This window comes from Sus scrofa, chromosome 9, assembly GCF_054392235.1.
Source record: "Sus scrofa isolate SSC_HxYL_T2T_F1_AM1 chromosome 9, Sscrofa_HxYL_maternal_Yorkshire_Landrace_v2.0, whole genome shotgun sequence".
NCBI classification, from domain to species: domain Eukaryota; kingdom Metazoa; phylum Chordata; class Mammalia; order Artiodactyla; family Suidae; genus Sus; species Sus scrofa.
In genome coordinates, this window is record NC_139391.1 from 100251275 (window position 1) to 100276037 (window position 24763).

The following is a 24763-nucleotide window of genomic DNA, read 5'->3' on the forward strand; positions in this document are numbered from 1 at the left end:
GATAGGAGGAGAAGAAGATAAGAAGATAGAGCCAATAGGATTTGTTGATAACGAGGTCAGAGAGAAGTCAGATCTGACTCCATGGTTTTTTGTTTGGTTTTGATCTAAGGATGAAGTTACTATTAATTGAGATAGAGAAGATTGTGAAAGGTTTTCCAGGAAGATCAAGCGGACATATTTGGGGAAGCTATTAGATATCTAAGTGAGATGACAAAAAAGCATTTGAGTATACAATTTCGGGAGTTTATGGGCAACTAGCATATAGAAATTTTTAAGTCCATGAAACTGTGAGATAACTAAGGGATATAGAATTTGGGGATTGAATTCTGGGGTATCCTCGAATCAGGATTTCAGAGAAAGGAGGGATCTGCATTAAAGTAAACTGAAAAGAAGTGCCCACATGTGTAGGAGCAAAATCAGAAGTTGTGGTATGGAGGATGTTAAATGGAGAAAGTAAGGAAAGGGCTTATCAGCAGTGTCCTAGTCAGCTCTATCATGAAAGGTAAGTAAAAATTCACATGAAATTTAGCAACAAAAGTCTGTTGTTGACCTTGATAAGAGCAGTATCTTTAAGTGTGAAACCCACTGCACAACTAGGTAGGACTCTTAAGAGCAAGGACTCAGGAACTGGAGGACATTGTAGGTAATTCTCAAGTTTTCCTATAATGGAGACATGGGCAGTAGTAGCTGGAAGGACAGTGAGATCAAGAGACTTGTTTTTATCATGAGCTAAACAATAGCATATTTAAATGGTAAGGGAAATAATCTAGGAGAGAAATAATTAATGATTCAAAAGAAATGTGGGATAAGCCATACCCTCTTGAATGAAATATTAATAAGACATTTTTTTTTCTCTAGAATGAGGCTACTTTTAGAAACCATGTTAATAAAAGTGGCTTATTTTGCATAATAAACTATTAATACAATGATACAGGTTGTAAGCACTGCATACATTTAGAAAATTTGATATGTAAGGATTTGGAAATAAAACTCCAGAAAGAGTAAGTGAAAAACCCAGAGTCATATAAGTAGATAATTAAAAAAACAAAAACAAAAACAAACAAACAAAAAAAAAACCCAAAACTGGTCTAAGTCTTCTGCTTTTCAATTCAGTATTGTTTGTTCCACAACTTGCCTATATCCCCCACTATTATTTAGTAGTAGTTAAAATCTGTGTAACACAGTATGTAGAGCACTGTTCTAAACAATTTTGACCTGCAGAGCTTCACGGAGTGGTAGAGGTGATGTAATAATATAATGTAATATATAATGTAATATTCCATACAAATATCATAAAAAGTGTTCCTGGAATTAAGATATATAAAAATCACGAGGTCTATGTGGTCAGCTATGTCCTCCTGGTGGGGTAAATGAGACACTTTGTGTCCTATTTATGTATAAAAATGGAGGGAACTTACAAGAGCATAATTTAAGTAAAGGCAATTTTTTTTCTGGGATTAAACCCAGTCAACTCTTTTTTGGTTAAAAACGCTTTTTTGAACAGATCGTGTATATAGTTGGCTTACTATTCTGTGAATTATTGAGGAGATAAAGATTTTTATGCAATTGCTTGTTCTATGACTTCACTTACCTAAAATTTGGCTCTGATTCCTTGGGTTTTATTAAGGGAATTTTTACTGTGAGTTTCTTTCAATATATGTGTAAAAATATAAATTTACAAATATTTTTAAAATGGATGTCATTGGGTCTTTTTAGCAGAAAATTTCACAGATGCATCTCTTAAGAACTAGCAATATACATTTTGCATTTTTCTCTAAGAGTCCTTTAAACATGCTGTTTTAATCCTGTTAATTCAAAAGATGTATAAATTAAAACTAAAGTGCTTTTTAGTTAGAAAGAAAGATGCTCATAAAGAGGTTTATTTCACTAAAGCCACAGTGAGCCAGATCCAGCCTAGGAAATAAGATAAATATTTCAGTAATCCCAATGGAATGGTGAAATGGAAGAAGCAATAGAAGTGAACTTCTCTGTGGGTGCGTTCTATAAAAACATGACTGGAATTGTCTTGAACAAGAATCTTGCTTTTCTAAGTAATGGTAGATCTTAAAATATAAAATACAGTTGTAATGGATGATGAGTCTTAGAGATGGAATGCCTAGATAGGTTTTAGCTCTTTCTCTGGCATGTACTGTTCCTGCACCATTAGAATAGGAGTTTGCCCCTCCTTCCTTCCTTCCACCCTCCTTCTCTTCCTTCCTTCCACATTTTAAGGCCGCATGTGTGGCACATGGAAGTTCCCAGGCTAGGGGTCAAATCTGAGCTGCAACTGCCATCCTATGCCACAGCCACAGCAATGCCAGATCCTCAACCCACTGAAGAGGCCAGGGATCGAACTCCCTAGTTTGTCCTTTCTGAGTCTAGGTTTTTTCATCTGGAAATCAGTGTTTGTCTTGGCTCTCCTTAAAGATCAAAATAAATAATATAGGGAAAGTTCCTTGGATGCTATAAAGCACAAAATTGATGTTATGATAGGCTTCAAGGAGAGACCAAACATATAACTGAATTAATTGAAGTACGATGTGAAAAAAATCCAAGGTCTTTAAAAAAGTAATTATATTTAAGCATCTTCAATACAATTTCTGCTACCACAAATAGTAGGAAGAAAGGGAAGGAGGGTGGAAGGAAGGAAGGAGGGGAAAACTCTTATTCTAATAGTAGGAAATTTACTTGAAAGTCAATAATAAATGACAACTTGTCAATCTTTAAATCTTCCCTTCTAGGTTAAGGAATATTAAATGAGTGTACTTCTCTTCTTTGTATGAGAAAACTTGAAGTGGAGAAAGTTTACATGTCATTAATTTAAGCTAAGTAGGTCATTTATCAGTTATAGCAATTAAGTTAGTTATAAGTTAATCATATTGTTAGAATAAGTTGGGGATAAATAGATTTGACCACTATAGTATTGTAGAAGAAAATAAGAATTTGGCTATTTTGCATAAATTAACATATGTCATCATTTAAGAGTTTGAGAGAAACTCTAGAAAAGAAAGAAGGCACGTCAAGGCAATTGAAGGCCACGGTAGTTTTTGTTTGTTTGTTTGTTTTGTCTTTTTAGGGCCACACTCACTACATATGGAGGTTCCCAGGCTAGGGGTCTATTCAGAGCTACAGCTGCCAGCCTACACCACAGCCACAGCCACACCAGTTCCAAGCCACGTCTGCCACCTACACCACAGCTCACAGCAATGCCGGATCCTAAACCCACTGAGCAAGGCCAGAGATCTAACCCTCAACGTCATGATTCCTAGCTATTCTGCTCCAGCTGTGGTTCAAGGACCATATCACAAGCATAATCTGGGAGCTTGTTAGAAATGCAAGCTGTCAGGCTTCCTCCCATATTTCTCAGTGAGAATTCATTTTTTTTTTAGTGAGAAACTCAGCTGATTTGAGTGCATGTTAATCCTGAGAAGCACTGTTTTAAAGGGTTTTGTTTCAGACTTCTCTACTTTCTCTACCCAGGCCCGCCCTCCCCACAACACACATGAACACTTGGACATGACAACGGGAATCTTGTATAATTGCAAAGCATCAGAGCCACAATTAGGTCTCCAAATGGCACATTAACTTTTCTGAATTATTAATAAGCCTGCAATAGATCCTGATTTTAGGTGGAAGGTAGATAAACCGACACAAACAAGAATCACTAGTTTGAAAAGTCATCAGTTAAATGTTAATTAGATTTAGGTACAAGAAGAAGTGGTGAATTATAGCAATGATTTAGATATTATTGTTATCTGTAAGGGTTTCTAGTCCTTTTAAAGGACTAAATAACTGTTAAAAGATTAATGCCATAGGATTAGGGTAGATAAAACTAATGTTTAAAGGAATTTGGGAGGATGTTGAGTATTGAATGATATATATGTTGGCAATGGACGATTTTGATCATTAAATTCTAACTTAGTTGTGATTAAGGAAGTGAAAAAGCAGAGTAGACAGCGTCATGTGGTAGGGATTGGTGAAGGAAGGGGCAGAGAACAACATTATTTATGAGCCTGTTAGAGGAATTTTGAGAAATAGTAATACAGATCTTAGCATGGCTTACAATGGGAATAAATATTTGAGGAAGAAGAATAGAAAATTTGCATGAGGAAATCTGTAAGGCTTTAAATTTACATGGATGTTTGTGTGAGGGAATTGCATAATAATTTACCAATTATTTAAATAAGGGGAAAAGGGTAAGGGAGCAAGGAAGAGAAACTAAAAAAGATTGTGATATCCTGTGCCTGGGGACTAGCTCATGTCATTAAGGTCATGATTAGTCAGTAGGATGAGATGGTTTGGGGAAAAATGGAAATACCAAGCAGGCTATTGGAAATTCTGAACTGTGACTTGGGAGAGGCAGTGGGATTTTAGGTATCTACTTTTAAGTAATCAGCAGAGAGGCTACAGTTTATTAGAGAAAACAATGTATGGGAAACTATAAATGGAAAATATTATGTCTTTGTTTATGACCTACAAATGCTGCCTGATTCAGGGGATTATTCAGTGAAAATAATGTATATCTATTGACATATATATTGATATATATGTCTATAGATATATTTGTCTTTTTTAGGGCCACACCTACGACATATGGAAGTTCCCAGGCTATGGGTTGAATTGGAGCTGTGACCACTGTCCTATACCACAGACACAGCATCACCAGATCCTCCAGATTGGAGCCACATCTGTGACCTACACCACAGCTTGCTGCAATGCTGGATCCTTAACCCACTAAGCGAGACCAGGGAGAGAACCTGTGTCCTCATGGATACTAGATTCGTTTTTGCTGAGCCATGACAGGAACTCCCAGTGACAATATTTTTAATCTCCCTCTTGGAAGCTATGTGCATATTCTACAGGATTCTCTTCCTTGGGTAAGATTAGAGAATCCTTTCTGGAGAAAACCTAGAGGAAAGTTCTATGGAAAACCATTATCTGTTTGTTCTGAAAGAAGAGCCAAACAGAAATGTTCCTGAATCAGTGGAAATTAAGTTTCAGATTACATCACACTGGATGCCCAGCATGATACATGAAAAAACAAAATGAACGAAATGTATGAATGAAAAATCAAATAATTCAAGTCAATTATTTTAAATTTCATAGTAGTAAGAATGAAGAGGTGAAAGGAAAAACAGAAGACATTCACAAGCTTGGAATACTGATGGCATGCATGAGAGTTCTTAGCTACAACTTTGGAAGCTGGAGGATAGTGTATAAAAATTCCTCAGATCTCTGAGGGTGAATGCTGTACAACCCAGAATTCTGTAGTTAGCCAAGCTAGCAACAGAGGTATATTAGAGTGATTTTAATGCATGGGAAATTTTAAAAAGTTGTCACTGTTACTCTTTTATGGGAAACTTTTGGAGATGCACTCACTAAAACAAGAAAATAAATCAAAAAGGAAAGGCATGGCATCAAGAAAAGATGGGATTTATACTAAGAGGTAGAAGGAAGCTTGCAAAAGCTATTCCTCAGGGCAAAGAACAGAAGTCCATGTCAGAGGAGGATGAAGAGAGGCCTTAAGAGGGGATGTTTTCAGGAAAAAAGCAAAAAGCATTCAGACAAATATTTTGTTTGAAAATTTTATGGAGATTTTTTTCAGTGTGGAAAGGTTTGATCATGATCCTAAGGAAATCTAAGGAATGTCACAATTGGGAAATTATTAATAGAGGCAACATTTTTTTTCAAGAATGTATAATCAGAGAGCACTACTTTTGTTTTGTTTTGAAAATTTTTTTTTACAGAATAAAACACATATATTTAAACACAATTACATTCACACAGATTATTATATCATGGATCTTAAGAAAGAGATTAGGTGACTCCCTCTGGAGAAGTAGAATGGAAAATATGCTGAGACAAACAGGAAATTTATTCTATACTTTATCCTATTTTTATGGCTTTCATCTTTACTATTTAGTATTATCTATTAATTTCAATTTTTCCTTAAAAATTAACATTATATTAAAATTGTGTATATTATGCGACTAAAATTTATAAAGAAGAAAGCCTTATATACCATTAAATATTTTATATAGCATAATAAAAAGAATAACTTCACTGGTAAGAATAACAAAAATAATACACCCTCTGAAAAGAAGTAAAATATAAAATGCATACATTGGTTAAAAAACAGTTTAACTATATAAATATGTCCTCACAATTGGTTACATCTTATTGATTCTTCAATGTAGGCAGTACACCATTCTAGGTGATGTGATAAACACGACATTATAGACCTTACATTGTACCATGGAGAGAAATGGTTATTAATAATACAATTGTAGAACTGTATTATTTAATTGTAGAGTTGGATTATTTAATTATAATTACCATAAATTCTTTGATGGAGAGGAAATCAGAATCAGATCTAAGAAACTTCAGCATTCTAAGAATGATGTCAAGTGACCCCCTTCATGGTGGATTATGCACTTATTTATTATGAGATATATTTCTTCTCCAGAGATTCCTTGTTTGTGTATCAATTGTAGATTTTTTGCTTGCAGTTATTCTGAAGTTTTGATATAAGAGTCTATATGTATATGAGATTGTTTTAAGTTGTTGTTCTCTTAATTGCAAGTTCATCTCCAGTGTCTTGCATTTGTACCCACCTCTTCTCATGATTTCTGATTTTGGTGCTATAATTGTGCATGGATGATTTTGTATCTTTACTGTATATATACCTTTACTGGTGAGCCTTGTCATATGTGGAATTTTTGTTTCCTGTTGCTGTCTTTTCTTTTCTGCCTAGAGAAGTTCCTTTAGTATTTGTTGTAAGGCTGGTTTAGTGTTGCTGAATTCTCTCAGCTTTTGCTTATCTGTGAAGTATTTGATCTCTCCTTCAAATCTGAATGAGAGCCTTGCTGGGTAGAGGAATCTTGGTTGGAGGTTTTTTTCCTGTCATCACATTAAGTATATCATGCCACTCCCTTCTGGCCTGCAGAGTTTCTGCTGAAAAATCTGTGGACAACTTTATTGGGGTTCCCTTGTATGTTACTTGTTTCTTTTCCCTAGCTGCTTTCAAGATTTTCTCTTTGTCTTTAATTTTGGTTGCTTTGATTAATGTGTGTCTTGGTGTATTCCTCCTTGGGTTTATTTTATATGGTACTCGTTTGTACTGAATTTGAGTGAGTGGTTCCTTTCCCATGTGAGGGAAGTTTTTGGCTATTATCTCTTGGAATATTTTTTCTGTCTCCTTCTATATCTCTTCTCCTTCTGGCACCCCTATAATACAGATTTTGGTGCATTTAACATTGTCACAGAGATCTCTGAGACTCTCTTCATTTGTTTTCAATCTTCTTTCTCTTTTCTGTTCTGCATCTGTAATTTCCACTAATCTGTCCTCCACCTCACTTTTTCGTTCTTCTGCGTCCTGTATTCTGCTGTTAGCTGCTTCTAGTGAATTTTTTATTTCAGTTATTGTATTTTGCATCTCTTCTTGTTTAAGTTTTATATCTGTATCTCTTTGGTCAGTGTTTCCTGTAAGTTATCCATCTCTGCCTCCAGTTTATTTTCCAATGTCTTGCATCATCTTTATCATCAACAGTCTAAAGTCTTTTTCCTGGATACTGAGAATCTTCTCATCACTTAACTTATTTTCTGGGGTTTTTCCTTTCTCCCTCATCTGAGTTATAGTTCTGTCTTTTCATTTTTATAGGTTTTTGGTGTGGTGACCTTTTTATAGATAATAGAGTTGTAGCCTCTCTTACTTCTGCTGTCTGCCCCCCTTGTGGCTGAAATCAGTATGGGGGCTTGCTGTAGGGTTGCTGATGGGAGGGGCTGATGCCTGCCCACTGGTAGGTGGAGCTGATTCTAATCCCTCTGGTGGGTGGGGCTTAGTCTCTGGATGTGATTAGAGGTATCTGTGTGCCTGAGGGGTCTTTAGGTAGCCTGTTTAGTGAGGGGTGGGGCTGTGATCCCACCTGGATTGTTGTTTACCCTGGGGCTTCTCAGCAGCTGGCTGATAGGTGGGGCCAGATTTTCCCAAAATGGCCACCTCCAGAGAAAGGCACTGCTGCTGAATATTCCCAAGAGCTTTGCTTTCAATGTCCATCCCTCACAACAAGCCACATTCACCCCTGTTTTCCCAGGATGTCCTCCAAGAACTGCAGTCAGATTTGACCTAGATTCCTATGGAGACTTTGCTTTGCCCTGGGACCTAGTGCACGTGAAAGTCCGTGTGCGCCTTTTAAGAATAGGGTCTCCGTTTCCCCTAGTCCTGTGGAGCTCCTGTGCACAAGCCCCACTGGGCTTCAGTGCCAGATGCTCTGGGGGCTCTTGTTCCCAGTGCCAGATCCCCGCACGTGAGGGTTTGATGTGTGGCTCAGAACTCTCACTCTTGTAGGTGAGTCTCTGTGAACCAGTTAGTTTTCAGTCTGTGGAGCTTCCCATCTCGGAGGTATGGGGTTGTTTATACCACAAAATCACCCCTCCTGCCTCTTGATGTGGCCTCCTCTTTTTCTTCTGGAGTAGGGTATCTTTTTTACAGTTTCCAGTCCATTTGGGTGGAGATTGCTCAGCCTTTAGTTGCGAATTTTGTTGTTTTTAGGAGAGAAGTTGCGCTCTAGTCCTTCAATTCCGCCATCTGAATCCTCTCTCGAGGGCACTACTTTTGTAAAGTATGGAAGACCTTGTGACAGTAATGGAATGACTGAATACAGCTTTGATAAAAATGAACATATTATGATGTTAGGAGCTTGATTGGGAGAGAAAGAGTTGGCATAAGAAAGCTAAAATTCTCAAATTCTGTAAACAACAATTCAGTGGAAATGTCTGAAAGTGGTGCTTTCAAAGATACTAGTATATACATATTATTTGTATATATGAAAACAAATGGAACATAAATTACTAAATATGTTAATATGGTATCTAGATTAGGGGTGGATAAAGAGGATGGGAGAGGAGACAGATGGGTTTACATACACCTTTTAACAAAACCTTTTGATAGGCATATACTTAAATTTGATTAATATAATTAACTTTAAAAGTTATGTTGTTGTAGTTTGTTATAACTCTTTGGTCTGTGCATTAACTTGTGATGATCTTAGTTTATGAATTATTTGGTCTTGGCATATTTGTCTTGTATTGGAATCAGTAATAGACGGTGTATTAAAGTATGACTTTTCTAAGTTTTTTAAAAATTAAATTCACACACTATATTGAAAACAATTCACATTCAATTTTAACATGGTGTTTTTAAATATCCCTTGAAATTTGAAAAGAGAGACATTCTCATTAATTTGAAGGGATTTAAGAAAGTAATTGTCAAAGCTGAATCACTGTTCCCCAGAACTATGCTCTCAGCTATTTTTGAGGCAGTTTATTCTATTATGGCATTGTCTTTCTGGAAATATATCGGGTATTTATAATGTTAGACCTTTTTGTAGGTCAGTAGGAAAAATGGCAAAGCTTTTTAGAACTTAAAATGATTCATTCTCACTCAAAGTAAGAATTTAAAAGGACCATAATCGTAAATTATGAATCTCATATGGGATAGATTATATAAAGCATCTACTATTGAAAGCTCGCCAAATAAGAATAAACCTGTGATTTAAAAGCATGGATGCAGATGAAAATGTGCCAGTGTAATTACCACACTCCTGTTCCACATCCTGTTCTGGCAAGAATAGCTCTGATGATACAATAGGCTGTATTTGTTCCTAATTTATGTTTCCCTATGTGGTATCATCTGATTTATTATTAACATAGATAATGTTCTAAGACCTAACGAACAGAATGATTTCCAACATTCCTTTGCAGATGAGCAGATGATAATTTTAATTAATTTTTTTCTTTCTGATTTGGATGTGCATTTGCAGGAAGGGAACCAGTAGGGTTGGACTTCTCACCAGGAAAATAGGATAATTTATAATATACACCTATGACTGAGTCTTTTGTAGGGATTGTAGGTTTGTATGACATTCTTTCCTTGTATATTTGATATTTCTGAGCGGTTATCTGTGGAGCCTAAAGATACATAAATAGAGAATGATTGATATGTTTGATAGGTGGAGATGAGCTAGCTTGGTAACCAGTATCTTTTCATATGACCTCAAGCCTCAGAAAACTAATGGAACGTCAGGTGGGGCCAATTTAAGATGAGTTCATTTTCCCAAGGTTAAATCCAAGAAAGAATCATGCCTTCTTTGGACTAAAAGCTAGAGAAGCAAACAGGTTCCCAGAGAGCCAAAGAGACTCAGTGAGCCATAGCATTAGGGACAGATTATCATTTTGGAATAAACAGTTTGCTCCCTTTACTTAATTCCTGACCCAAACTGAGAACAGGTTTTTTGGGGGGAGTGGGGGGGTGGAAAGGGGGAAAAAGAGTATTTTGGTAGTGAAAATATTTCTGGAAACTGTGGGAAGAAGGAGTTCCATGGAAAGAATCTTGGGTTACTAACAGCATTAAAGCCCAGGGAATTCAGAGATCAAGGGGGAGAAGCTGAATTTATGGGGAAGGCAGGAGTAAAAACTCCTTTACGTCTTTACTTAGCTTGCAGAGAACACACTGTAGATCTGACTGTATTCAAGAAACCTCAGAACAGCCCTGTTGATATAACGGCTATTTCCTTGAGGAAAAAGAGGAGTGGGTTGGGCAAGAATTTGTGCTGAACATCCTGAGATGGTAGGGAAAAGTGACTGGGTTTTGATCTGGATTCACTTTTTGGCTATAAGCCTTCTCTGCTGAGGAATTTGACGCTTAAGTTTGGAAATCAACTTTTTTCAAAGGTACTTTCCTTTTAACCCCATGAAGTTCTGTTTTTAATGACTTTGATTTTTTCTTAAAAAAATAAAAAACCTTCCTATTAAGTGTTCTTCTTTAAAGCATGCGGGAAGCCATTTTGTTTAGCTTTGTAGTCTTCTTGTGAGAGAAACTGTCAGCTCCATCCAGTTCAGAATTTCTGGCAATAAATGCAGGATTTCAGGGGTTTGGGATTTTGTTCATCTAACAGTGAAACATTGAGGAAGTCTGTGTTGCTTAAGCCTAAATTTATTAGATTCAATGTGACTGACCACTCCCTTCCTTTCTGGGGTGAAGAGGAAGAATGGAGACCATCAGGTCAAATGTTTCTTCAGGCTGAATGAATAATTGTATTAAGGGACATTAAAAGGGAGATACAAAGAATTCTTTTCAGAATGAGCATCTATTTCCAATGGGAGCAGCGATTTTGGTATCTTTAGCCTTCCCCTCATGTGGAGGGGCAAGTGGCTGTGGATGAGGACATCCGCTGTTGGCTGCATTCCACCACAAAGAGCATATTGGTTTTGTGAAGCCCACTTAACCATTCTGGCCTTCACTGAATTGGTAACAGTACTGTCAAACAGGATTAGTGAGATGATCTCCCTTTTAGCTGTAATTGCTTTATACTGTATTTCTGTGCATCGCAAAGGTTAGAGACTACCTGCTCCAAGGAACAGACCAATGGCCAGGAGTAGATAAAGTAAATGACCATTTGTCACTTGATATATCCTCAGTTTTAACAGAGTTAGTTCCAATGCCATAAAATTCCAGGGCTGGAAGGAGTTTGGAAACCACGTGGTTTCTCTACCCACTCATATGAGTGAAAGAACTGAAGTTGCATTATTTGAGTTGCTAAAGGACACACAGAGAGGAAGTTCTTTTGTTTTACTATTACAGACATGAAACAGCCTACTAGCTTAAGTGCTATTGCCCTATTATCATGTTTATTGATACTTTCTCAACATGAGCATTTTCCCTCCACTGGGCTATGAGGTACTTAAATAAGACTTGTTATCAGAGTCTTTGGAGCCTATGCAGAGCACCTGGAGACCTTAGGTGAGTCAGTTGTTTGCCTTCAAAAGTCTAGTTTTATGAGGATACAGACTCACTTTGTTGTGCTAGACATGAGAAGTTATTCTAAATATGTTACTCTTTGTGGGAAGCAATTTACTGTGTGACTTTTGGTAAGATATCAGGAGATGTTGATGAGGGCCCTGGGCATAGCATACACTTGAGCCATGCACACATAGATACAAATATAGGAAAACAGCATGTTGCTTATGGGGGTTTTGATCCTCAGAACCATCCATTGCTCTGCAGTGATTTATTGATCATAGAATATGAACACCTTGTCTCTGTCATCATTCAGTTAAAATCCACCATGTGCATGATTTCCATAGTTAAACTAGTGGAATAAATAATCATAATTTGCTTCATTTATTTGAGAAATAACCAACTTGTAGGTTTTTCAACAGTGTATTACCAGAACAAGGGAGGGGATTTGAGGGCCTGGGTGAGTGTGTAATTAAACCCAATGAAATTATAAATTGAGAATGAGGTGATAGGACAATGAATTGCTGAAAGAACAGTTAGAAGGAGTGATTATGGTGGATTAGGTCAAAGGTGTAGGTAGATAGAACAAGGAATGTATTTAGGACCTAGAGGTAAAGGCTGCTGCTGTCTGAGGAAAAGTGGGGCTGCCTGAGTACAGAGCAGGCCTCCTTTGAGCAACACCCACACCCACCACTGAAGGGGAACTAACACCAAGAGTTCCTGTTCAAGAGGGTTATAAACCATGGACAGTCTTAAAAATCAACATGTCTTAGACTTGCCAGTTTAAGAAAAGAAAAAAATTAAGTTTGTAACTATATTGCCAAGTTATTAGTCTTTAACTTTCATGAGTTTGCAACCTACAGAGCCAGCATGCATATCTGATGCCTGAAATCCTGGAAGTGTATTCGCTTTAGGTGTTAAGATACAGACTCTGGATTTAACTTTTTTTTTCCCCCCCTGGGCTTTTGTTGAGGATCCTGTGGAAACAAAAATGACTTTGCTTGGTTTGGCAGTAATGCAAGAAAGATAAACTGCTGGGGGAAGAGGGAACCTGCCCCAAACCCTGTCCCAAGGTCTTTTCAAAATGTGTGCGTCAGCCTGAGAAATTTTCATATGAAATGCCGAAGTCTAATTATTTAGTTTGGCTGCAAAGGATTGGTGAAGCATGCTTTAATCGTTTTGATGCTAAGGTTGTCACAAGGCAACATTAAATCATTTTGAAATGATAATACTTCAGGTTAGTCACTATTTTTGCAGCTGTTTTTCCTTGTCAAATATGTTTGAAACTAAACCCAGTAGAATTGACTACGGTAAAAGAACATAAAGCAAATGACGAGGTCAACTTTAGTTTCCTCACTATATAGGTAGAGACAGAAAAGGAGATGCCAGTTTCTTAAATGCCTCCCCTTGGCACTGCCATCATTCAGGGACTCATCATCTTTTAGAAACTTTTGGGTAGTCCTTTTGCCCCCATGTTTGCTGATTCTCACCCATCCTGAACACTGCAGCCAGACTTATTTTCCTCACATTTGGCTATAGTCTTTGTCACTTTCCTGCATAAAATATTTCAGTGGCTTTTAGTTACCTTCCTAATACCTAAAATCCACAGCTTGCTATCTTATGCTCTGGAGGTTGCCCTTATGTCCAGCATTGCTTCCCACTGCCCCCACCTGTTCTCTCTGTGCCAACATACTGATTTACTGCAGTTGCACAAATATTTATTAAGGGCTTAATTTGTCTCAGATTCTGAGCTCTATGCCAGAGATTCAAAGATGAGTAAGACCCAGTCCTGGCCCTGAAGGAGCTCATATTCTGTAGAAGGAGATATATTAACCATGCATTGCATCAGTGTAATGTATGAGAATATATGCCCTTATGCATTCCAGTATCCTTCTGCTTGAAATAAACCTTTCTTTACATTTTTTTTTTCTGTAAATCTTCTATTTTTCCTTCAAGACTGTTCTCAAATATCACTTTCTTGTGTGAGGTGATGAAGTTAATTATTTGAAAGATTTAACAAATTGGGTGTGCTTCCATTAGAATTTATTTTGTCTATGTTGTATCATGTACATTTTATCTATTCGTACAATGATCTGTGAGCCTCTTGACGGCAGGGCTCAACCATCCCACCACCTTTAACCGAGTGTTAAACACAACATGTACTAAAAGCTTACAAATATTTGTGGACAGAATAGCTTTTTTAATGTTATTCCAATACTATTTAAAAAAATAGAGATGTTCTGGGAGTTCCCATTGTGGCTGAGCAGAAACAAATCCGACTAGTATCCATTCATAAGGATACAGATTCAATCCCTGGCTTTGCTCAGTGGGTTAAGGGTCCGGCATTGCTGTGAGCTGTGGTGTAGGTCACAGATGTGGCTTGGTTCTTATGTTGCTGTGGCCGTGGTGTAGGCCAGAAGCTATAGCTCCAATTTGACCTGTAGCCTAGGAACTTGTGCGGCCCTAAAAAGCAAATAAATACATAAATAAAGATGTTCTAATCTTTATAATTCATATTTAATGAAAGATGAGAAAATATTCTTTAATAGAACTCATTTGTCTCAAACCAGAGTTTAATATTCAAAGTAACAATATTTATTGAACTTTTCCCATTTTCAAGGTATTGTTCTAAGAATCTTATATAAATTACTTCCTTTTAATCATCATGAGAATTATATGAACTGGGAAATAAGACTTTTTTAGATTTTTGTATAGAGTTTACAAAGTACATTATCATAATAGCTGATAGTTATTATAATAGCTGATAGTTACGTAGCACTTCCTGTACTATGTACTTCTAATTACATATAATTCTATGCTGATCATAGGTTTACTCATTATTTCTCATGCCTATGTGATTTATTAAACATAGTTTCTATTAATTTTTTCCCCATTTTACAGATGAGAAAACTAAGGCACAGAATGGTTAAATTTCTTGTCCTAAATCACATAGCCAGAGTTGTGAGGCTAGGCTATGACTCAGCTGGTCTGGACCTAAGGCTCACAACTTGCCTGTTAGGCTCAGCTATGTTTCATTTTGCAATTAACATTGCAATGCAGGGTTCAAAATAGTTGTTACCATGGGAACTTGAAATAGTATGGGATGATAACCAATGACCTATTTTCCTCTATTCATTGGGTCAAGATATGCTCTTGGAAATGTCTTTACATATTTTCCCTTTTGTCCACTTCATTCGTGGTCAAACAGGGAAAATCTCATGGAAGATACAGAATTACCTGATTGAATTAAGGTTTGTATGAATTAAGGTTTGTTTTCTCTTATGAAAGCTTTAGATCATATCTGTCTTGTTTGTTCTCTCAGTTCCATTCTTCCCCTGTTCTACTTTGTAATCAGTATGGAATATTTACAGGGCTACCAGCCCTGTAAAACAGGTTTACTACATTTGAAGGCACTAAAATAAATTATCCCATTGTGTCTCTGGTCTGCAAAACTACTAAAGTTTCATTTAACTTAATAGAAGAACAATTAGTATAGCATTCAGACTTCCATCCAGTATATACAAAGCCTGATTCATAAATATTAATAGGACATTTATGTTTGGTAAAACAGTAGTCACTTGAGAATTCAAATAGCATTATATCTTTTCAATATATACCCTTTTAATTTATCAAAACTAAAACAAAAAATCTATCTTAGTGACTAAAATAAATAACATTTAACCATTGTAAATTAGATAAAAAGACTGGAAGGAGTTTTACAAAATAGGAAATAGTAATAAAGTCCACAGCTGATGGATGAAATATATAGGCTTTAAATTTAAAGACTTAAATATCTATTTTACAGAGGTTGAAAACTGCCATTACACATTTTAGAAGTATCTTGATGCCTGTTTCTGAGACATTGTTTCTTATTATTCTCATAAATTAATAATGAATTGCTTGAACATAATGATTTAAAGTCTAATAACATATAATGGACTTTATAAGTGATGAGCGATATTATTGTCTTATTTAATACTCTAGAGTTGTAGAAAATGAGAGGCTATGATAAGTATTTGGGGTGAAATATATTGCAAAGTTTTGAGTTCCTGTAAACTCAGACCGAAATTTATTTATTTATTTATTATTAAAGCATAGTTGATTTACAATGTGTCTTCAGTTTGTGTCATACAGCAAAGTGACCTAATCATGCAGGGTTCCCTATGCTGTTCAGTAGGCCCCCATTGCCCATCCATTCCATATATAAACAGTTTGTATCCCCAAACTGCAAACTCCTGGTCCGTCCCACTCCCTCCTCCCTCCCCTCTCAGAACCACTAGTCTGCTTTCCTTGGCCATGATCTGTTTCTGTTTTGTAGATAGCATCATCTGTGCCATGTTTTAGATTCCACAAATAAGTGATATCATATGGTATCTATCTTTCTCTTTCTGACTTAACTTCGCTTAGTATGAGAATCTCTAAGTTCCACCCATGTTGCTGCAAATGGCATTATTTTGTTCTTTTTATAGCTCAGTATTATTCCATTTTATTTATGTACTATGTCTTAATGCACTGATTTGTTGATGGACATTTAGATTCCTTCCATGTCGTGGCTGTTGTGAATAATGCTGCAGCATACATAGGGGTGCATGTTTCTTTTTCAAAGAAAATTTTGCCCGGATATACGCCCAGGAGTGGGATTGCTGGATCATATGGTAGCTCTATATTTAGTTTTCTGAGGTACTGCCGTACTGTTTTCCATACTGTATGTACCCATTTACATTCCCACCCACAGTGAAGGAGGGTACCCTTTACACCCTCTCCAGTATTTGTTATTTGTTGACTTATTAGTGATGGCCGTTCTGACCAGTGTGAGGTGGTATCTCATGATAGTTTTAATTGGCATTGATCTATTAGTGATGTTGAGCATTTTTTCATGTGCCTGTTCGCCATCCATATGTCTTCTTTGGAGAAATGTCTAACTAGGTGCTTCTGCCCATTTTTAAATTGGGTTTTTTGTTGTTGTTATGTTATATGAGTTGTTTGTACATTTTAGAGATTAGGCCCTTGTCTGTTGCATCATTTGCAAAGATTTTCTACCATTCTGTGGGTGGCAGAAAAAAAAATGTTTTTTTTCTTTTAGTGATTTCATTTGCTGTGCAAAAGCTCTTGAGTTGAATTGGGTCCCATTGGCTTATTTTTGTTTTTAATGTCATTATTCTAGGAGATGGGTCAAAGAAGATGTTGCTGTGATTAATGTCAAAGAGTGTTCTGCCTATATTTATAGTATCCAGACTTATATTTACCCAGACTGAAATTTAAATAGGAATGTGTCTGTATCATAATTATAACTAAAATAAAGAATCAGGACTTACAAACCAAAGATAATTAGAGACGGAGACTGAGGTTGTGTAATCAGCTTTGCCACCATATAATTTTGTGACTTTAGGGCATGCAGCTTGACCTAGATGGAATTAAGTACCTTCATTTATAAAATTATGAATTTTTATTCATTGATTTTCAAGGTCCCTTCTTATTTTACACTTGTGACTCCATTATTGGTTTAGGATCATATCTTCTTCAGTATCCATACTTTGTTTTATCTTCCTAAATATATGAAATAGACACAGGGTAGTCTTCTAAATATGGGCATCAACTTGAACACTATCAAAGTACAAGGGTCAAAATGCCTGAGTTTTATCACATGATTAGTTTACTGCTTACTTTGCATATGTTGATAATTTAATCACTTTGCAAATATTACCATAGGTAGGTGGTTTAATTCATAACTTAAAATTATAAACAACAGGGAGTTCCCATCGTGGCTCAGTGGTTAATGAATCCGACTAGGAACCATGAGGTTGTGGGTTCGATCCCTGGCCTTGCTCAGTGGGTTAAGGATCCGGCGTTGCCATGAGCTGTGGTGTAGGTCTCAGACGCATCTTGGATCCCTTGTTGCTGTGGCTCTGGTGTAGACTGATTCAACCCCTAGCCTGGGAACCCCCATATGCCGCAGGAGTGGACCAAGAAATGGCATAAACAACAGAGTTTTGAAATATTTTGCATTTAATTGGTGTTGTGTTAATATGTTTTATATTCATTTTAATACTGTGGATTCTTCATATATAAGATAAACATTGTATCAATAAAATACAAATATAATAAATTGCATCTATTTCTAAATAAATATGTGCTAAAAACTGTATTGTTTGTATATATCTACATTAGAGCTCTTATACTGTATATATGCATTTACAAAGTAGAACAAAGAATGTATGGGGTGAATAAATATTTTGCTTATTAAGAATCTTTTTTTGTTTCTATAATTCTTTTATTGTCCCATAGACTTGCTGCTTTCAAATAGCTGTATTCCCTTTTTGGGCTCATCGGAAGGACTGGATTTCCAAACCATTCTGTTAGATGAGGAGAGGGGCAGACTGCTTCTGGGAGCCAAGGACCACATCTTCCTGCTTAGTCTGGTTGACTTAAACAAAAATTTTAAGAAGGTCAGTTTACTTACAGATACTTGATTGAATGCATTTATTTTCATCTATGCTCTTTTCCTTCTCTTTTGTTTTAAGTGACTGAGTGTCAATTGCATATCATTTAAAGAACATATTGGCGTTCCCTTGTGGCTCAGTGGGTTAAGGCGCCGGTGTTGTCACCACAGCAGCTTGGTTCCTGCCCCAGGAATTTCTACATGTCAAAAAAAAAAAAAAAAAGAAAAAAAAGAAAGAAAAGATTAAAAGAACTTAGTGCCTCTAATATTTGTATTGGATTTTTATGAATTTAAATACATATGCATGTTCTTTGTTAAGAGTGAGTATAAGCATACTTCAGATAAGCATACTTTAAAAATGACAATGTGACTCTGGTAGCATTTTAATACCACACTGTTTTCTCTGCACTCTCCTTTTTTATCTGAACAGGTTTCTTCTTTGGCCCAATCATAGTGAAGGTTAATAATGTTCCACTTACAGACTCATTAAGAACAGTCTTACCACTTAAAAGAATTATATACTAGCAATTCAAAACCCAAAAAGCAATTGTTGCTGTATGCTCTATCACTTTGGTACCCAGAGGAAAGACTGCTACAGTTCAGTTTTTGTCAGTGATTATTAGCTCGTAATTTAGTAAATATATATATCTATGCACACAAAAATGGGTACCAAGACTGTAAGAGTTAAAGGCCTAATGAGCAGACGTAATATATGACCTATTCCTCATGTGTGAGGTATCTGTTTTTTCTTTCTCTTTTCCATAAGTATTCCAAAAGAAATACTAGGAGCCGTTGCAAAGTTTCATGTCAATAGTTGTCAATACTAAATTAATAGAGCTTTACCATTCAAAAAGATTGATACATAGGTCATTCTCAGACCTTGAAGATTCATATAGTTTTTACCTACTATGACCATTTTAACTTAACCTTCTAATTTTGAGATGCTTTTAATAACTAAATATCAGTTCAGTTATTTGAATGGTATCAGCCTCCTGGCTTTAGTCTACATTGGTAAAATATTTATCGCCATAGCGTGTTACTATTGCTTAATGAAGGCCTGCATTAGAAACAGGGTATTTGGTCTTTTAATCATTTGATTTTTAAGTAGGCTTCCACACATTTTTGAGGTCCAAAAGAAAAGGAAAACTTTTTTTATGAATGCCCAAGTATGATTAAGAAATAATCTTTGAATGCAGATATATATGCATGCATTTTGTGTAATCTGTGTATTTAGAAGAGTGAGGGCTAAAATATTACCAGTAATTGTTCTTGACTTGTGTTAAACCAAACACACAAACTCATAAGTTTATCTTATTTTTTAGAAAATTATTGTTATTCTATAGCCGAGGTATTGTTTACAGTAAGATGTAATAAGCAGTTAATTGTGTGCTAGGATTTGAAAACCTTGCCCTTCATTCTGCCATTATCACTTCATTCCATTTATTCTTAAGGGTGTATTTTTTTCCCTTGAAAATTTTTTTTTTTAAGTACTGGTGATAGCAACTTCAGTCATCAGTAAATATCATAATAGGGGATGACTCTTATGAACGAGGCCAAAGAAAATCCTATTCAGCTTTGCAGTTTTGCTTTAAAAGATACCACATAGCTAACAAACCATTTTCCCAAATATGTCTCAGTCTTTGAATAATAGCAAGAAGCAATTCATACTTTTAAGGGAATTTGTTCTTGTGCTGTTCTCTGCCTTCAGGGATTGGAAGAGAAAGTCCATTTATCTGAACTGAGTGTATTAGATCATTGCTTAAAATAAATTCTGATAGCTAACTTCCTTCTGTGGCTATTTTAAGCAAATCTCTCTTTGGCCATATTCCATGGTTGAACTGTGCTAATATTTAATGAAATAAATGTTTATGAAATATTGATTTCCCTTACAATGGTATTGAAATAAATGCCCTTTGGAACACATTATAAAATTAGAATCTGTCCTAGGGATTTTCTGCCTAACTGATATTTCTTTATCTTTATAAAATAGACAATTCATAAAGGGGTTATGCATGCAAAGGTAAGTATTTATGTTTATGTAGGTGTCTACCTTTAAAATTTAAATAAACCTTTTAGCATTGCTAAAAGGTACTTACCCCACAGTAGCACGTAAGTGTTAAGATGTAGTAGTTTTGCAGTGTTTAGACCAACGTGGTTTGCGTTGGCTCAGTTCCCCTCGGCAAAAATCCAAACTCCTCTGTGGAAGAAACCACACATGTTGGGACTGTATGGGGCTGAAGGATGTCCTTTGTATTCTTTAGAGTTAAAGCAGTCTACAACACATAATTGAGTTAGAACTGACTGGTTGGGAATGTTTTCCTCTGGGAAATATAAAAAAAAAAATTCTATGGAAAGTATTTGATTGAAGTTTCAAAATTTAGGATATATGTTTATTCGAAGTTTTTGGACAAACAAGGCCATGCCTATTGAACAATAGCTATTATCATTTCATATATGCCACGAGCCTTTAGTGCGGAATCACCAGAAAGTATAGCAAAATCATTTGCAAAATTACTTCAATGATACCTATTTAATAATATCATCATATTTACTCTTACTCTGCTCTCAAAATCTGTTTTAGCCTAGGTTTTGAGTCTTCTATAATGAATGGTGCAGGTATCTTATCAATAAACTTTGATAAGTAAATGATTATAGAGGGAGAAAGTACCTCTCAGGGCATTTCCTCTATCTATAAAGTAAAAATTAAGTAGACTGAGGTTTTTTTTTGTTTTTTGTTTTTGAACTCTCTGGCATTGAGATAAGGGGGATAGGATTCTGATCTTTTTTGAGGGGAAGGACTATTTCTACAGGGACTTAATAGACTTCAGGGCAAGTATAAGCATCACCAGGGATGTGATGCCTCATAATTTAGTAGGCTTTTTCTATAGTTGGTCCAAAAAGCCTCTCTTTAGTTAATGAATGCCCTGTGGATTTCTCTCTTAAGACAGACTTGGGACAGATTTACACATGGATTTGATATTCCCATTCCCTAACACTGGATCAGTGTGGAGCCTTCAGGTCCAGCCAGAAGTGGTCCAGTTCCAATAACCTGGATCTGGAACTGTCTAACCTCACCTAGCAGTTTTGTTGTAGGTTTGTCCCCCCGCCGCCCCGGAAGCCAACTGTGAGATAACGAAGAACTTGTAGGATATTTGTAAGGGATCAACATGTGAGAGCATAACTAGGGAAGTAGTATGAGATGGCGGGAGAACCAGGTTTAGATGCAGTCCCAACAGAAGCTTCGGCTGACGGGTCATGCTGATAAGGTGGCAAACATTGCAGCATTTTCCTCTGGTATAAGTGATAATACCATGATCTAGCTGGGTTCATCTTGTAAAACAGATTCTCCATTTTCTCCTCATCTCATCCATTCACTATGACCATCTATGTTATCTCTTAAAAATATAAAAATCTGTCCATATTTCTTCCCTGTTGATACACTTCTGCCAGTTCTTGATTTCCAAGGAACTTGAGTGAACTTCAGGTTTTTCTAAATTTCTAAGGCCCTTCTCAACCCATTTCTACCCTGTGTTTCAGTCTTATTTTAATTTACTCTTAATTGTTCCTTCACTAGCACTTTACTAGCACTTCTGTTTCCCTCTCTTTCTCTCTCTGACTCTGACTGCCCTATTAGATCTTTCCAAAATAAATCTTTCAAGCTGTGTGCTGAAATTGCCATTCAATTTTTTGCTCATATCACTCTTCATTTTTGATGGCACTTAGCTAATTTTACTCTTTGACTACATCTTGCTTTCCAAGTCTTCCTCATTCTCAGGAAATGTAATTATTTTTTCTGTGTATTAGAACATTTTATATATTTATACCAGTGTCGGATGTCCTTTCTGATAAAATTATCATTATCCATTTGTGTAAATATATCCCCCATTTTAATTACACATTCTGAATGGTGGTACTCTTTTTCACACATGTCTGATTTTCCTTTAGTGCATAGTATAGTGTCTTAAACATAAAGGATGCTAAATAATGCTTTTTTCTTTTTTTTTGATTTGGTAACTTTCTTATCTTTTCCTATCTTGAGAGTGAGACAAGTATATTACTGTTATCAGTTAGCGTTCTATCAGCTTACAATAAAAAGACACCCTACTTGGGCTATTAACAAATAAGGAAATTTGGTGTATTATAGAATAAGAATAATGTCCAGAGTTTGAGTGGGTATGAAGAAGGTAATATTGTTTACCTCACAGTGTTATAAATGACTCAGTTCTTTCTATCCCTTCTGTCTGCCATTGTTAGTGTTGGCATTATCCTTAGGTTGGTGGCAACATGGGTTTAACAATTTCATGGGCCTCATCCAGACAAGGAAATGTAAAAGGATAAAAGACAATTACCTACATGTCTCATTTTTAAAGCAAGGACAGCTTTTGAAGATTTTCCATCACATCTCATTGGCTAGAAGCATGTCAGTTTCACCCTTGAAAGAGGGGTGGGAAACAATGATTTGCTTACATTAGTAGGTGAGAAAAGTGTTCAAGAATCAATCCTGTTGATACATACACTTAGAATGAGGAGGTAGAAGACAAGTTTTCTGAAACAAAAAAAAACAATTTGCTTATGGGATTTTTTTCCCTCCTTATGAACGTGGGTTTTCTGAAGCAAATAATAACTTTTCTCCGATAATCAAAAAGAAGAGGGTATATTTTCTCTTTGGAGAAAATTATGAGGATTAGCTAGTTCTATAAGGCAATTTTCTGGAAGGAGATAGCCTTGGAATCTATTCATTGTCAGTAAAAATCCTTGAAATAATTTATTTTGCTCTACATTGCATGGTAAGAATTAAAAAATCCCTAGCCTTTACAAATACTTCTTGTGCTTTATATAAGGGTTCTTTTACCTCTGTAAAAGGTTTCAGTGATCCTTTATTTACTCTAAGCTTTATAAAACCTAATCTGCTACAGGTTTCTTCAAATTTGCTGATACCCTATACATTTTCTTTTTTCAGATTGTTAGCTATTGTTGGGGGTGACATTGTCAGTAGGGAATACATTGCAATTTAACTCAAAGAATAAACTCATCATTATTCTGTAGTACTAGTATTTAGCATTATCTTTTAACTATTTTATATACAGAGTATGTATTTTTAAAATTAAAAGAACTAAATATGACTTGAGCATCATTGAAATATTTTTCTAGCAGAATTATGTCTAAAATAATGCTGTTTTGATACAGTTGGTTTTGTAGGTCTCTGGGTTGAACTTAATCATATGCATTTTAGAAGTAAAACTTACAATATGTTTTTAGTGGCAGAACATTGATTTTTTTTTTCTTTTGTCTTTTTACTTTAGTCAGTGTTTCTTTTTCAATTTTATAAAAAAATCGAACACCTAATACTGGTACTAAGAATGTTGTGACAAAATATAAAACTCAATTTTGTTATTGCTCATGCCTTAGAAAGACAAGACATAACGCAGTTAAATGAATTATGAAACAAGTCAGAAAATCTTTGAATACCAAAAATCTGAGATAGGTCACATAGAAGGAATTAGGGGGTGAAGGGGAAAACATGTTGTGCATGAGATTTGAACTTGTCCGAGATGGATGGATAAAATTTAAATTATTGTTAACAACTATTTAAAATTAAGTAGTTTGCATTTGTATTTGGATCTTGAAGTTTATTATTTCCTTGATCTGTTAGGATGGGGAAAAACATACTTGAGAAACAGAGTAGAAGAGAGTTGTTTCTCCCCTCCATGTGTAAATTTCTCATAATTTTCTTTTTGCTTTTTAGGGCCACACTTGTGGCATAGGGAAGTTCCCAGGCTAGGGTGCAAATCAGAACTACAGCTGCTGGCTCACACCACAGCCGCAGCCACAGCAACCGCCAGATCTGAGCCGAGTCTTAACCCATTGATCGAGGCCAGGGTTCAAACTCACATTCTCATGGATCCTAGTCAGGTTTGTTAACTACTGAGCCACAAAGGAAACTTTCTAAATCTCTCATAATTTAAAGAAACTGGATTTCCCTGCCCTAACCCTTGTCATCATACCCCATCTCTAGAGTCAGAAGAATTGTAAGAGTCCTTGAAAAAGATGGTCAACTGTAAACAGACATTTGCATCCATTTATCATTAATTTATAAGTGATGCATGAGAAACTTGTTTAGTGTAGACATCATAATAAGGAAAGTGTTTGACACTTGTACAATATGGTTTAAGAACCTATGGTTTCTAAGAAGATTATCCTAAACTATACACGGCATCTGTCAATTTGACTAAACGTGAACATTCTCCACCTCAGCTGGCTTTAAGTAGGCCCAGCAATAATTCATCTAAAATCCAGAGCCCTTTCTATATAAACTTTAGGAGTAATATATACAAGCTGAAAATCTCCCCTTCTCTCCTTCTCTCTCACTTTTCTTTAGTGCAGTCATGGTTAACAGTAAAAAAATATGTCCAGTACTCTCTGTTTGGTTATGTTATTTAGTTGGCTTCTTGAGTTAATGAATTGTTGGGATCCTTCCGTCTGAAAACGTTACTCATTTTGGAAGCAGTTCAAACCATTCTTGGGCA

The 24763-nt window shown here is 35.9% G+C and overlaps 1 protein-coding gene across 2 annotated transcripts in view; it reads left to right on the forward strand.

Annotated features, from left to right (window-relative positions):
- SEMA3D (semaphorin 3D) overlaps positions 1–24763 on the forward strand; it is a 205474-nt gene that overhangs the window by 73918 nt on the left and 106793 nt on the right. For both annotated transcript variants that reach the window (XM_021063476.2, XM_084977284.1), the window contains one exon: positions 18083–18243. In XM_021063476.2, coding sequence (XP_020919135.1) covers positions 18083–18243 — 161 coding nt within the window. The remainder of the gene's footprint in view (positions 1–18082; positions 18244–24763) is intronic.